The sequence below is a fragment of the Phalangium opilio genome, unplaced genomic scaffold (genome assembly GCF_054372755.1).
Source record: "Phalangium opilio isolate 3A_F unplaced genomic scaffold, DU_Popi_V2 ptg000082l_1, whole genome shotgun sequence".
In the NCBI taxonomy this organism is placed as follows: Eukaryota; Metazoa; Arthropoda; class Arachnida; order Opiliones; family Phalangiidae; genus Phalangium; species Phalangium opilio.
In genome coordinates, this window is record NW_028324189.1 from 7777704 (window position 1) to 7791504 (window position 13801).

The following is a 13801-nucleotide window of genomic DNA, read 5'->3' on the forward strand; positions in this document are numbered from 1 at the left end:
GTCAAGACGAGGCTAGCTTCAAAGCGGAAGCGTTCCTACGTTGCAATTTTTCCGTCGTGAGTCCGGCAGAACTTTCGCCTAAGTTTTTTTTTTTTCATTCTGCTGATTCTCTTCTGCTAAATCGACGGCAGTCGAGTGAAGTGGTGGCTTAACGTTGTTTTATTTTGCATTATTATTTGTAAAACTGTAAACAAATTTCAGTATTTACAGATATTAGTTTTGAAACATGGCGGGGATTACTAATCAACGACTTAAAGAGATGGAAGAGGAAATGAATAGGTAAAAACCAACTTACTCTATAATTGTTAACCACCCTAAGGCTACATGTAACATGTTATTATAGAAAAATAAACTTATAATTTCTTATTCAAATCAGCTAGGGATTCACTACTAATTGTTTTATGTTTAAACTTTAGGTTTGAACACGAAATCTCTATGCCTGTTAATTCTGGAGACCGGAATTCGAACGTTATGGGTAAGATGAAGATTAAGACGAAGCTTTACAAACCTAACCCATGAAATTAATAATCGTGGCAATTTTGTGGCAATGCTACTCATATTATACTACAATCTAATAGATGAATTTTCAGGGAATTCTACGACTCAATTTGTTCCGCATCAGCTGGTGCGCGCACCAATGACACATCACACTTCTGGCATGGAGAACTCGAATATGTACGCTTCTGAGCACACGAGTAATATGATTAGTTTTGGCCAATCAAATACTCAGGACTTTAACTATTCTATCGCGACTCCAGCTGTCTATTCAGCCAGACCGGTAAAAACTCACCAACCTTCAAATCACGGGGTTGTTTACACGGTGCCTGCCTCACCACCGCCTTTAGCCCCACCACCTCCACCACCCATGGCCATCAATTATTTACAACACGGAGGACCTTCACAGACTTCTAGCGATACTTCCAAATCTTCGTAAGTAGTGTAGGGTTAAAAATATACCGAATAACGTTTGGTCTAAAAATCGCTGGTTAGTTCTCAAGGGGATCATTATTCTTCATCGTCAATGAACTCCAAGATGAGAGAACAGCAGGAATCTAATGAACCGACGACTCCCCCCGTTTACGCGCCCAGCGTTACTCTGACTTCCGCCCACATGGCTAACATGAATAGGAAACCCAGCAAGAAGAAAAAAATTGTCCGTGTAGCTGGAAATCAAGTTTGGGAAGATAATTCGCTTCTCGAATGGGATCCTGGTATAACATATTACCAACGACATAACAGTATTAAGAAAAGAATATTATAAACAAAATATTTTTGCTTTATCAGATGATTTTCGAATATTCTGCGGCGATTTGGGGAATGACGTAACAGACGAAGTTTTAGTGCGAACATTTGGTCGATATCCTTCTTTTGTTAAAGCCAAAGTAGTTCGAGACAAAAGGACCAACAAGACCAAAGGATTTGGCTTTGTTAGCTTCAAAGACCCCCAAGATTTCATTAAAGCAATGAGAGAAATGAATGGTTAGCACTTCCATTCAAGAAAATATAAAATTCACTCGCTTATATTGGTTTTTCACAATTTGTTTACAGGTAAATACGTAGGAAGTCGCCCAATTAAATTGCGCAAAAGCACGTGGAAAGATCGCAACATTGAAATTGTTAAGAAAAAGCAGAAAGAAAAGGAGAGACTCGGATTGGCTTAGCTTCATGTCAATATTTAACATAACATAACATAACATGTACATACATAAATAAATAAATAAAAATCATTGCAGTTTTCATTTGCAAATAAAAAAAACTGAAAATAAATGCTTTCTGAATTATTCTTCTTTATTTTCCCTAGAATGATGGGAGTTAGGATGCGTAATTTAAAGGGAGGGTGAAGTGGAAAATCAAGTGATTTTTTATCGATTCTTCTACTAATTATAAGACCAGCCTGCATAGTGAAACATTCAGGAAATACCAGCTTCGAATGATTTTAAAATTATTTCAAATTAGGTTCAGATTTTAAGGATAATTTTAAAGAAGGACTGCCGACCAATCGCGTAACGCCCTGCCTTTTTATTAACAAAATTCTCGTGGCACGCGCCAAATTTTATCAAATCTCGTGATAAATTTCATTCAACACGGAACGTGCCACGAGAATTTTGTTAAATGGAAGGCAGGGCGTTACGCGATTGGTCGGAGGTCCTTGAATAAATTTATCCTTAAAATCTGAACCTAATTTGAATTTTAAAATCATTCGGAAGTATTTCCTGAATGTTTCACTATGCAGAATGGTCTTGTAATTAGTAGAAGAATCGATAAAAAATCACTTGATTTTCTACTTCACCCCCCCCCCCTTTAAAGGAAATCCGTGGGCACGCTAACTGTGGAACGCTTCAGGTCTGGTGGGACGCTATTAAATGGGGGAGGAATACTCGGAATATGGCGGGCGGTCTGCGTCAGACGAATCAGGAAGACCGGCGTCCGACATTTTTCCGTGTATTCCTCCCCCATTTAATAGCGTCCCACCGGACTTCAGCTCTCCATCATCCTTGATTTTCCTTACCTTAAATTGGTAGAAAAGTGGTCCTGACGTATGCAGTGACGTGTCGGGTACATTTGAACAAGTTGATCAAGCCACAACAAAGGATATTATACAGGGTGTTTTTGAAAGGTCCATCACAAATTAAGGAGCGTGATTATTGGACCAAACTGAGTGAAACGTATCAAAGAACATGGGGTCTACAACATTTAGTTTCGGAGATATGGCCCCCCAAACATTTGCCCCAAAAACGAAAAAATATCCCAAAATGTGGAGTAAGGGTTATTGCCATTATCCAACTTGTTTCGAAGTCATAGAGAATTTCAATAGCCTTGAATTTGAGAAACACTAATGTAACTTTAGATAGCAGAAGGGTATAAATGGGTAGAAGTACGCGTACGGCGGTAATGTTAAACTAATACCAAGTGTCATAGTGTTTTAACATTTCTCAGCACCCAGTAAAATGGTTGCGATTGAAGGTTGAGTTTGTTCATTACGTTAGTGTTTGATGTGTCACAGAGAAAACGCCATGATACGATCCCAATGTAAATGTATTTTTTATTAGTTCTTCATTCTTAATCTGTAACAAATAACTACTACAAGAATTGTTCAAAGTGTTCACCACCCGCGTTAAGGCAAACTTGAACACGCCTTACAAACGATTCCCTAACACGTTGCAAAATGCCTGGAGTATCGCGAATAGTTTGACAGGCATTAACGATTCGTCGACGAAGCTCTTCCACATCAGGTACTTCACTCTGATAAACTATGTCCTTCAAGTGGCCCCAAAGGTAGAAATCGCACGGGTTAAGGTCGGGTGATCGAGCAGGCCATTTCACGGGTCCACCTCGACCTATCCACCGAAAAGAGAACGTCGCGTTAAGGTGAGCTCGGACAGCGAGACTGAAATGTGGTGGTGCACCGTCATGCATGAACTACATTCTGCGCACCAAACCTAAGGGCACGTCGTCAAGTAATTCCGGTAAAACGTCTTGTAAGAATTGTAGGTACGCCTCACCGTTTAACCTGGGCTGTAGAAAATAAGATCCAATTAAATTGTCACCTACAATACCGCACCACACGTTTAAACTAAATTGTACTTGGTGAGATTTAACGAGCGTTGCGTGAGGGTTTCTTTGGGACCATTGATGCTTATTATGCAGGTTAATAATACCATCTTGCGAAAAATTAGCTTCGTCTGTGACTAACAGACTACGCGGGAAATCAATGGCGTTTATCAATGCGTCGTGGGTAGTCCGCGGAATTCAAACCTTGAACCTTTTGAAAATGGTAAGAATGAAACTGGTGACTTTTGAGGATTTTCCACACGAGCACGTGACCAACGCCTAATCGCTTACTCACCTGGCGGGTACTTGCTTCTGGTTCGTCCTCGAAAATAGTAAGGACTTCGTCTTCTACGGCCTCTGGGACTTCTTGCCCTCTAGGTTGAGGTCCACCATTTCACTGGGTGCTGAGAAATCTTAAAACACTATGACACTTGGCATTAGCTTTACATTACCGCCGTACGCGTACTTCTACCCATTTATACCCTTCTGCTATCTAAAGTTACAGTAGTGTTTCTCAAATTCAAGGCTATTGAAATTGTCTATGACTTCGAAACAAGTTGGGTAATGGCAATAACCCTTACTCCACATTTTGGGATATTTTCTCGTTTTTGGGGCAAATGTTTGGGGGGCCATATCTCCGAAACTAAATGTTGTAGACCCCATGTTCTTTGGTACTTTCCGCTCAGTTTGGTCCCATAAACACGCCCCTTAATTTGTGATGGACTTTTCAGAAACACCCTGTATATTCACCTATTGAACACCGTGTTATAGAAAAAGGAAGAGATGAAACTGTTTGAGGTATAATACAATTTGTTTTTATTAGGAATATGAAGGCTTAAAAGATCTTTCATTTGAATCTTTATATAATGCTTATTATATATAACCCGATATTTTATTTTATATTATTCGCTATTTAATAATAATTTTTTATTTTCTTTTTTGATATCAGGTTAAAACTTCCGTGTACCAAAATATATATGGATGATGATTTAGGAGGGATTTTTCAAATAGCACTAACAATTAATAATTTTAATTTTTCTCTTAAATCAATAAAGGATTAATTGACTCTCCTATACAAACAATAACGCCCCCTATACCTTTACTGCCGTTAGAATAGACCAATACGAATATTACATGCAGGGAAACAAACTTCCAGGGGCACGATTCTATAGTGGATAATTTCAATCATGTCAGGAGACACCGCTGACATGAGGCATGACCGAGTTAGCTAGCCTCTCAGATGCAGTGCGCTTGGGCTGCCTCTAGTGTTGTCTTGTGGCGACAGGGAAATTATCCAGTATGTAGGCGTGCCCCTGGAAGTTTGTTTCTCTGTAGGTAATATTCGTATTGGTCTATTGAGTTAGTATTTCACCGTGAAAATTCCCTTTTTAGGCACAAACGATTATATTATAGATGGCGCTAATGTTTCACTAGTACGAAACAAAGTTAAAGGACAAGTCTAGCGTCCAAAATCTACTCTCAAAACTTGCTCCCAACGTCTGTACCTTTGCACGCTAGAGTTTTAAGTCATTCCAGATGATATCTTCACCTTCTTGTTTTTTTTTTTGTCGTGAGACTTGTCCTTTAATAAATTAATTCTACCATAGATAACCGTTAACGTAATAAGTATGCCACTCGCAAAGACCTTTACAGAGAAAACTTTTGCGCTTAAACCTATTTGGCTCTGGCTCACCAGCAATTAATTTCTTCTACCAAAGCTAGCTTTGAGTGATAAAAGAAAAAACAAGTTGGTTTCATTGGAAAACATGTCGTGGTCTTCTTCGTTAACGCGTCATTAACGGGTTTCATACTTATTACTGTCACGTTAATTACAACTAAAATAGCAAGATAATTTGCATAAATTTCTCTTTTGATATGTAAAGCACTTTAGTCTAGTTAATGCCCCGATAAATACGTTAGAAAGTCGAAATAATAATAATAATAATAATAATATTATAGAATTGGGAAACTGTTCTAAGAGAGGCGCGATTTATAGACACGATATTGATTCTTGTTTCTATGATTTTTTTTTTGTACGAAAGGATGATTGATATCTTTGGCTTTTTCAAAAGTCCTATAACCACGAATTCAATATTGGTTCTTAGTTTTTTTTTTTATCCAATAAACAATTTAACCCCAATGGTTTAATTCAAAACAATTTGACCAAAAAAAATCTATTTTACATTTGTAAAAGCCTGTTTTCAAATATACTCAACAACCCAGATAAAACCAAAGAGAATAAAGGGGGGGAGTGGAAGCTCCGCCGCTCCACAAGCCTAAAATACGTGTTGCCCCTAAATAGAGTAGTGACGGTAGAGAGGGGAGTAGACGGTGTATCCCTCCCTCTAGGCGCGCTTTTGTAAGAGGGGATACTGTACGCGCCTTTTAGGGGGGATGACACTGAGCTAAGAGATAGAAGGGTATGACGTTTGCATACGTAGAACTGACATTACTCTATATAACTTGAAGCACGATTTTAATTGGTCTACTATCACACCACCTACGATAAACTATCAACGTGTCTGACGTCATAATACTGCGGGCTGCATTGCATGCAGATGCGCGATAAAAAAGGGCAACAATCAAGTTTTGCAACACTTTCTACTCCCCCTCTATACTCTCTTTGATAAAACTGGTTAGAATCCAAAATCATTCATGGCAATAGCAATAAATTTAATAGCTCCTAAGCCTTGGCAAAACCAAAACCGCTGCAAGCCTGCAAGTGCAATGAGGCAACTTACCAACCCCTTACGCGAAAAAATATCCCTTCATTGCTCGTAACATTGAACACAGGCCTTTACAAGAAACAAATAAACGGTTAAAAAAAAAAAAGAAAACACTTAAAATTAAATGCAATGAATGTACTATAAAATTAATTTCTCTACGATAAAATGCGAGTATAGCACTTGAATCCAGTTATTTGCATTTGAATCTTATATAACTTGAAGTTGTGACTGTCCATTTGGTCGTTTCATTTTTGAAGATTTCTCTTTGTTAATTTATTTTATACAAAGGATGGGTTTGATTGGTTATTTTAAAAAAACTCTCTATTATGACGATTTTCCTATTTATAATATATATATATTTATAATATGTATATATCTTGATTTGTCCCTAATTATAGTAATGATAATTGGAAGCACCAAACATGTGATTCATTTATAAACGGACCTATAGCTGCTTCGGACGAAACTGGGCTTTCGTATTGATTTATTTATTTTAAAGTGTCAGTGACGCACGCGATAAACAAGATCCGGAAACCAATAAAAACAAAAAACAAAAAAACCACCGCTAGATGGCGTTATTCCCATTCCATTCCTACTGTAGCGCCATCTAACGGAAATTTCTGAAAGGTTTCTGAATCATCGTCAATCGCGTGTTTCTCCTTACTTGATTGATATATTGTAGCTTTAGTAAATGTAGAAGATTGTTCTACCAGGAAGGGGCGGGGCCGAGGGGGAGGTAAAGAGGGGGCGGGGACATACGGTGGTGGTGGTGCGTGAAGGAATCACTGTGGTCACGCCAGGAGGCCTAGCCTGCTAATTTTGGCAGATAGAAACGTGTGCAACGTGAACACAAACTGTTTAGGACACTGAAGCATATCAAATTCCTGAAAGTAAATATAACAAAGAAATTAATATTCCTTCAAAAAGAAGCTTTTGGTTATATTTCTGGCCGCCATTTTTCAAGATGGCGGCACTTTGGAGAAGATAGAAGGAAAAAAATCATTCTTAGCGTGTAGCTACAACTTAAGAGTAACGTTACGTAATTAGGTAAAGCGGTTTGGACAGGGCCTTGATGTAGTTCCATTATCGTATTACATAGATTGTCATACTTATTATTATGTTGTTACTTATGGCGCGCGTTTGTGGGACGCTAAGAGGCTGAAGCTTAGTAATGTAAAACGCACCTTAGGAAATACTTTCCCTTTAAAATAACAACCCCTTTTCTGTTAAAAATTCGGTAGAAAAAAATATTCCCTTTCACTGTTTCTAATTGAAGTAGGGAGCGCCGCGATGACGCCAAGAGATATTTTAAATTGACAGCTAGGAAAATAGAAGAAAGTTTGGAAGGGTACCCCCAACTGATACCAAAATTTACCTCTTTCACTGTTACCCCCCAACTGGTACAGATTTTATCTCTTTCACTGTAATCCCCAAACCAGAACCTGGCAAAACAAAATTCCAGGAAGCCGGAGCCTGCCGCCCCACCCCCCATTAGAACCCCAAACAAAGGGGGTGGCTCGCAAATCACGCCACTTTGCACCTGTGGAATCCGAATTTCACAATGTGGTGATGGTTCCTTCAAATTCTAAGATAGGCCTGTTTACTTACAAATGGAGTATACAGGGTGTTAAAAAAAGGGGTGGACCAAAGTACAGTTTGTTCTATAGGCGATTCTGAGTGGAAAAATCTCTATGGAATTTTGTAAACCTAAGGGTGATGATTGATTTCATAGCGACTGGTAATAGAGCTATCTCAGCTGTGACGTCAGTGCCTAGTAAAATGTAACAGCCTTAGCTTTGGCAGTGGGCGGCCATTTTTGTTACTGCTTTGGTTCTACAACAAATAGGATGGGTGACGTCACACCAAGGTTTCTGAAATAACTCTATAGAGTAATGTCAGTTCTACTATGCAAACGTCATACCATAGAGCAGTGTCGGGAGAGGGGGAAGTAGACTGTGTATCCCTCCCTCTAGGCGCGCTTTTGTAAGAGGAGAAACTGTACGCGCCTGGTAGGGGGGATGACACTTAGCTAAGAGATAGAAGGGTATGACGTTTGCATAGAACTGACATTATTCTATCTCTTAGTGTCATCCCCCCTACCAGGCAGAACTGACATTATTCTATCTCTTAGTGTCATCCCCCCTACCAGGCAGAACTGACATTATTCTATCTCTTAGTGTCATCCCCCCTACCAGGCGCGTACAGTTACAGTATCCCCTCTTACAAAAGCGCGCCTAGAGGGAGGGATAAACAGTCTACTCCCCTCTCTACTGACACTACTCTATTGTCGCGTCTTTAAGTCTCCGCGTCTTTTTTCCCTAGTATACCAGCCCGGGAAGGGGGAGATGCATAAAATGTCTCTCACTCTACTGTCTCACTTTCCGTTATTGTTATAGACCATTCCATTAAGTTCTTGAAGAGAAACCAACACACAGGCCGATCTCTATTCCGTGATTGTTTCTATTCCAGAATGAGTGGCAGGGTCTATTTGAATTTGAAATGGATTGATAAGGCTTACTTTTTCACCATCTTCGCCACCAAAGTCTAGCCAGAGTGTATGAGCACCGTCATCAGCCGACATCCTGAGTCGATCAAAGGAGTGTTTCCAGACGACGTTAGCGTTTGTCAAATGACTGGCCCCCACGTTATTCGAACCTCTCAGAAGCGTGAACCCTTCCTCGTAATGAATGACTAACACGCATTCTTGACCTTTGTACAAACAAGCTATAAAGATAAAATAGATAAATAGGCATTAATTGGTCAGCTTTGTTAGAAAAACCGCAATATGCAACGGATATTTACCAAAACTAGCTTCTTTAATGACGGTAGCGGTAGCGTGGGCGCAGTTGACGAGCGTCCTGGCCCACGTGGCTAGATCCCTGTGCGTCTCAACCCTCATGACGTGCGTGTCTATACCGTGTCTGGTGCCAATCCTCAAGGAGAAGGTGACAATGTCCGTCACGCCCGGAATGACGCATAACGTCCCGTTTTGTTGCAGAGTTCCCATGATTTGTTGCGGACTACCCAAACCCATAGACGAAGAATGAACCAGCCTAAACATGTTGAGAAGAAATAACACCCGAGTTTATATAGTTACGTCATATATTTGAGCCGAACATCGGGAGCCAAGAATATTCTTATATAGATTTGATACCTGGTGTGAATGAGAGGGAAAGTGTGAACCGGAACCGCCCACGCTTCCTTCGTCCAAGGAACCAAGTCGTAAAATAATAGATCCCTATCCGTTACCGCCACAAATACCGCTCTCCACTGAACAACACCTAACTCGTCGTGAACCTACCGATAGTAAAGCCCAGCCCAAAATTAGTGGTCATTTATGGATGAAGGTGACAACTCTAAACTTACTTTCTCCGAGAGCCATCCCATGTGTTTCAACTGAGCGTCTTCTAGAACATCGACTAACATGTGATTGGCTTCTAGGATGGCTTGACCCATCAACTGACTGTGCGCCACATGCACAGCGTTGAACCAAGCCGAACACTGAACACTGTCCGAACATTTTAAAATGCACGTTCGACTGCAGTCGGGCGATTTGATTTCAAAACTACAATTATCAGAATCCTAAAATATGTTGAATAAAAAAATAAAATGTCGGCTTATTATTACTTATTATAATACAAAGGACATCAAGGAGCTAGCTATCTACCTGATGCGTCAAATTACGGGCCAAATGGCATAGCAGTAAAGGAACGTATCTCGTGTCCGATCTGGAAGTTCGGTTATTAATGGCGTCTCTATTTGTTCCAGTCAACAATCCCCCTTGTTGAAATTCCCAACCAATTTCGGCCAAAATGGAAGCTTTCCTAAAATACGGCGTCACTTCTCGTAAATATTTCACTGCCAAGAGAAACAAAACGATCGCGATATCAACCTAACTTTCTCTCAATCTATAATAATACAGCCCCCTCCCCCCCCCCCCCCGATTCAAATTAACCAACGTTCCTAAGTTCCCCCCCCCCCGGGGCAGAGCGACCTTCTTAGTTTGTTTCCATGGCGCCAAGAAGCACCGCGAGTGGCAGTGCGAGTCGGCTAGCCTCTGGCTATAGAGATTTTAGTTGGCTACGTAGTACGTCACACCCTCCTAAGTCCTACCACGATTTTGGCAGACATATTGGTGGATTTCAGCTTTCCTTATGGCGGTGTAAATTATCTCACATATCTTAGCTCCTCCCCCAAACGAAAGCTCTCTATAAACGGGAGGGAAATAACCTAAGACGTAAGCCCCGCCCCAGCGCGTTCGTTTCTCTGCAAGTGATTAATGGAATGGTCTATTTTCGTAAAACCAAAACTGCTAAAAAAATCCATAACTTTCCCCCCAATGTTTTGGCTCATTTTATGTAACATCAAGAAGTGATATCTAGTTTATTAGGGAGAAGGTATAAGATGCCTAAGTATTCGCGCGCCATAGTCCCAGTCCCCTTTTCAAAATACAAGGGGGGGGGGGACGTAAAAGGAGGCCGGGCTATTTCGCCTCGCCTCAGTCGGAAAATACATAATTTTCCTCCTCATTCGCGTCAGGCTGACGTGAGTTTTCAAGAACCAATGAGATGCTGGTTGTAATTTAGAGGCGGGGATTAACTCCGGACCTACTATACGTTTGAACTGGAGATAATGCTGGAAATGGGGCGAATTTATAACTTCTCCCTAATAAACTAGATATCACTTCTTGGTATAGACAAGACTAGCAACCACGGTTTTCTATGCAGTGTTGCAATTCTTTCATATATAACCTTGACTAATCATATATAGGCCTAGTTCCCTTCAAAGAGAGAAAAGGTGTAGCACTTCAAACTGTTTTCCCCCCTATTTTCTATTATTTACGATAAGAGAAAAAATGTAGGTTAACTAGAAATGGCACCTTACAGTGTCGTGGTCACTATATCCCGCGAGTTTCCAATAATTGGGCAGGCGTTTCTCAAGTCTACTTAACTTTATAGTGTACGCGAGACGCTATATAGCCTTAAATTATTGTTGGGCGCTGTACAACCTTAGCACATTGGAAATCACACGGAGTATTCCAACAAAACAGTATGGTAAAAGATAGATATGGCTATTACGTAACCACACGTACCTAGCTAATGAATTACCAATTGTATAGAACCAAGAAGTGATATCTAGTTTACTAGGGAGAAGGTATAAATTCGCCACATTTCTATTCTAGCTTTATCTCCAGTCCAAAAGACGTAGGTCCGGAGTTAATCCCCTCCGCCTCTAAATTACAACCAGCATCTCATTGGTTCTTGAAAACTCACGTCAGCGCGACGCGAATGACGAAAATTACAGTCATATTTTCCGACTGAGGAGAGGCGAAATAGCCCGGCCTCCTTTTACGTTCCTCCCCCCCTTGTATTTTGAAAGGGGGACTGGGACTATGGTGCGCGAATATTTCTAGGCAACTTAAACCTTCTCCCTAGTAAACTAGATATCACTTCTTGATGGAACACATCATAAACTATTTAAGAGCGTATGTCTACATCCAGTTATGGAGGTGTTAGTTAGTAATAAAGATAATTAAGAATTCGTGTATATAAGTACATGCCAGGAATAAAAATAATTGATGACTGAAGCCCATCACTAACAGGTCTGTATCAACATAGCCCACTCGATCACGCGCGTCACGACGCAAGCTGCTCGAGCAGCTTGCGTCGTGACGCGCGTGATCAAGTGGGCTATGGTATCAATTACCAATATCATGCCAATAAGTTTATTGCAATTACATGATAAATATAAATTGATTAAATTTTTGTCATTTAGTGAGTTTGTCCAAGGCATTATTGAATATGTTAGGCAATACTTGCAAAAAGGTTTTAACAATAGGGTCAAAGGACAGAGTTAGTAGGCCCCTCCAGATAAGAACCCACACCCTTCCTTGTAATGTTAAAAAAAAAATATCACAGTGTTTCGCTAAATTTAAGATAAGGACAGTCTTTTTTTGGGGGTGGGGTGGGTGAAGGAGGGGAGACGGTTAGGGATAGGCTTCAGCGTGTTAGGGTGCCTTCACACAACGCGTAAGAATTGGAACAATGAAAGCGGAAGCTGACATTACAATCATTATGTGTTTCTGATTCTCGCGTGCTTGTGAAGGTACCGCGTTTAAAGCTTTAGGGCGTGTGTTACGTACCTACAAAAAAAGAAGAGACGACTTTTGTTAAAACCAGGTACAGTAGGCGATAAACCAAAACAGTTCATGCAAAAATTGGAACAAAATCATGTGGCAATGCATCCAGTCATTACAATGGAACATATAACACAGTGAAGAAAATAATCCAAGTCAATACTAGGATACATTAATAACGTATACAGCTAGCTAGCTTTGAACAGGGTTGCCTGCCACAAAAGTTTTCCTTCCCTAACCTGTGGCAGCTCTATTTCTACAGTATATCTGACTTATACATTAAAACAAATTTATATGTCATAATGTGTGTCACTGTCAGGCGGGTTAGTTTTAGTTAGAACAAGCATAAAGTTTAAAAACCAAAATTTCCGGAATAAGCCTTGACCTTTAAAAGTAGCAGACGACTTTTTCCTAAATAGCTAAGCTAAACATGCCAATTTACCTTTTTCATATCTACTTCAAATTATAACTTAATTTTTAACGCGATTTAATTAACTCGATATGAGAATTAACTACGTAATTATACCTTCCAAATCGACGATTTTCCCAGCGTGTTTCAAAGCACGCACGGCTTCATCGTGAGTCGCTTCTCTAAGGTCTTCCCCATTGACGGAAAGAATAGCATCTCCCACGTAAAGATGTTCGGTTTGATCAGCGGCCATCCCTTTAAATATCTTACTGATTAAAATAGGCATTTTGTTTTCTTTTCCGCCTTTGATGCTGATCCCCAATCCATTATTATCTTGTTTGACCACTCGCACAACTCGCTTTTGGTTCGCGATGCTTTCCGGGATGTCCGGCACTTCCGAGTCCGAAAAACCGTTGGTCGATTGTCCATTGCTTAAATCGTAACTTTCGTCCAAACTGATAGTTAAACAATCTTCTTCTAAAGTCACTAATACCTTGTGCCATTGTTGTCGAACTAAAACCTCTAACATTCCCGTTCTAACGGCGGTCGCCATTTTGATTTTAACACACTAGACAATTGAAATAAATTACTTAATTAACGCATAGCCTCCTCGATCACGCGACTCGCGCTCTCAAAGCCCGTTCAATGGGACGTAAAAAAAACTACAGGCGGAAAATTTAAAAGTTTTACCATGGATAAAGACACCGTTGACGGGTCAAACTTTCAACTGACATTTCCTTTGATGAAATTTTATGGTAGTGACAACGAAAGAACCCATAAAATTGCCATAAATAAAGTTTTGTCTCTTTAAATACTACTCCATTGTGACAAGCATTAATTCCGTGGAGTAGTTTTACTGGAGTAAACACAGAAACTGCATTAAATTGCCTTAAATGTATTTGTGACTCATAAAATACTGCTCTATGTCGGCATGGGCGAATAGACACTGGCATAGCGCACTCACGCACGCAAATGCTT

The 13801-nt window shown here is 40.1% G+C and overlaps 2 protein-coding genes across 4 annotated transcripts; one reads left to right on the forward strand and one right to left on the reverse strand.

Annotated features, from left to right (window-relative positions):
• Positions 1–76: 76 nt before the first annotated feature.
• On the forward strand, positions 77–1722 carry LOC149651337 (uncharacterized). 2 transcript variants are annotated; one of them, XM_089848211.1, is made up of 7 exons: positions 81–279; positions 417–475; positions 591–695; positions 759–930; positions 991–1211; positions 1285–1479; positions 1549–1722. In XM_089848211.1, exons 1-7 carry the CDS (start codon positions 227–229, stop codon positions 1659–1661), a joined length of 918 nt encoding a protein of 305 aa, XP_089704337.1. In that variant the 5' UTR covers positions 81–226; the 3' UTR covers positions 1662–1722. The 2 variants fall into 2 exon arrangements, with proteins under 2 accessions (XP_089704336.1, XP_089704337.1); XM_089848210.1 differs by having other exon boundaries at positions 77–279; positions 591–930.
• Positions 1723–4344: 2622 nt separating this feature from the next.
• Syn1 (Syntrophin-like 1) lies at positions 4345–13731 on the reverse strand. Of its 2 annotated transcripts, XM_089848213.1 has the most exons (8): positions 13514–13731; positions 12941–13391; positions 9946–10136; positions 9645–9860; positions 9433–9575; positions 9081–9331; positions 8797–9002; positions 4345–7162 (listed from the first exon to the last, which is right to left on the reverse strand). In XM_089848213.1, the coding sequence occupies exons 1-8, from the start codon at positions 13514–13516 to the stop codon at positions 7070–7072; spliced, it is 1554 nt and encodes a 517-aa protein (XP_089704339.1). In that variant the 5' UTR covers positions 13517–13731; the 3' UTR covers positions 4345–7069. The 2 variants fall into 2 exon arrangements, with proteins under 2 accessions (XP_089704339.1, XP_089704341.1); XM_089848215.1 differs by lacking the exon at positions 13514–13731 and having other exon boundaries at positions 12941–13493.
• Between the last annotated feature and the right edge of the window lie 70 nt (positions 13732–13801).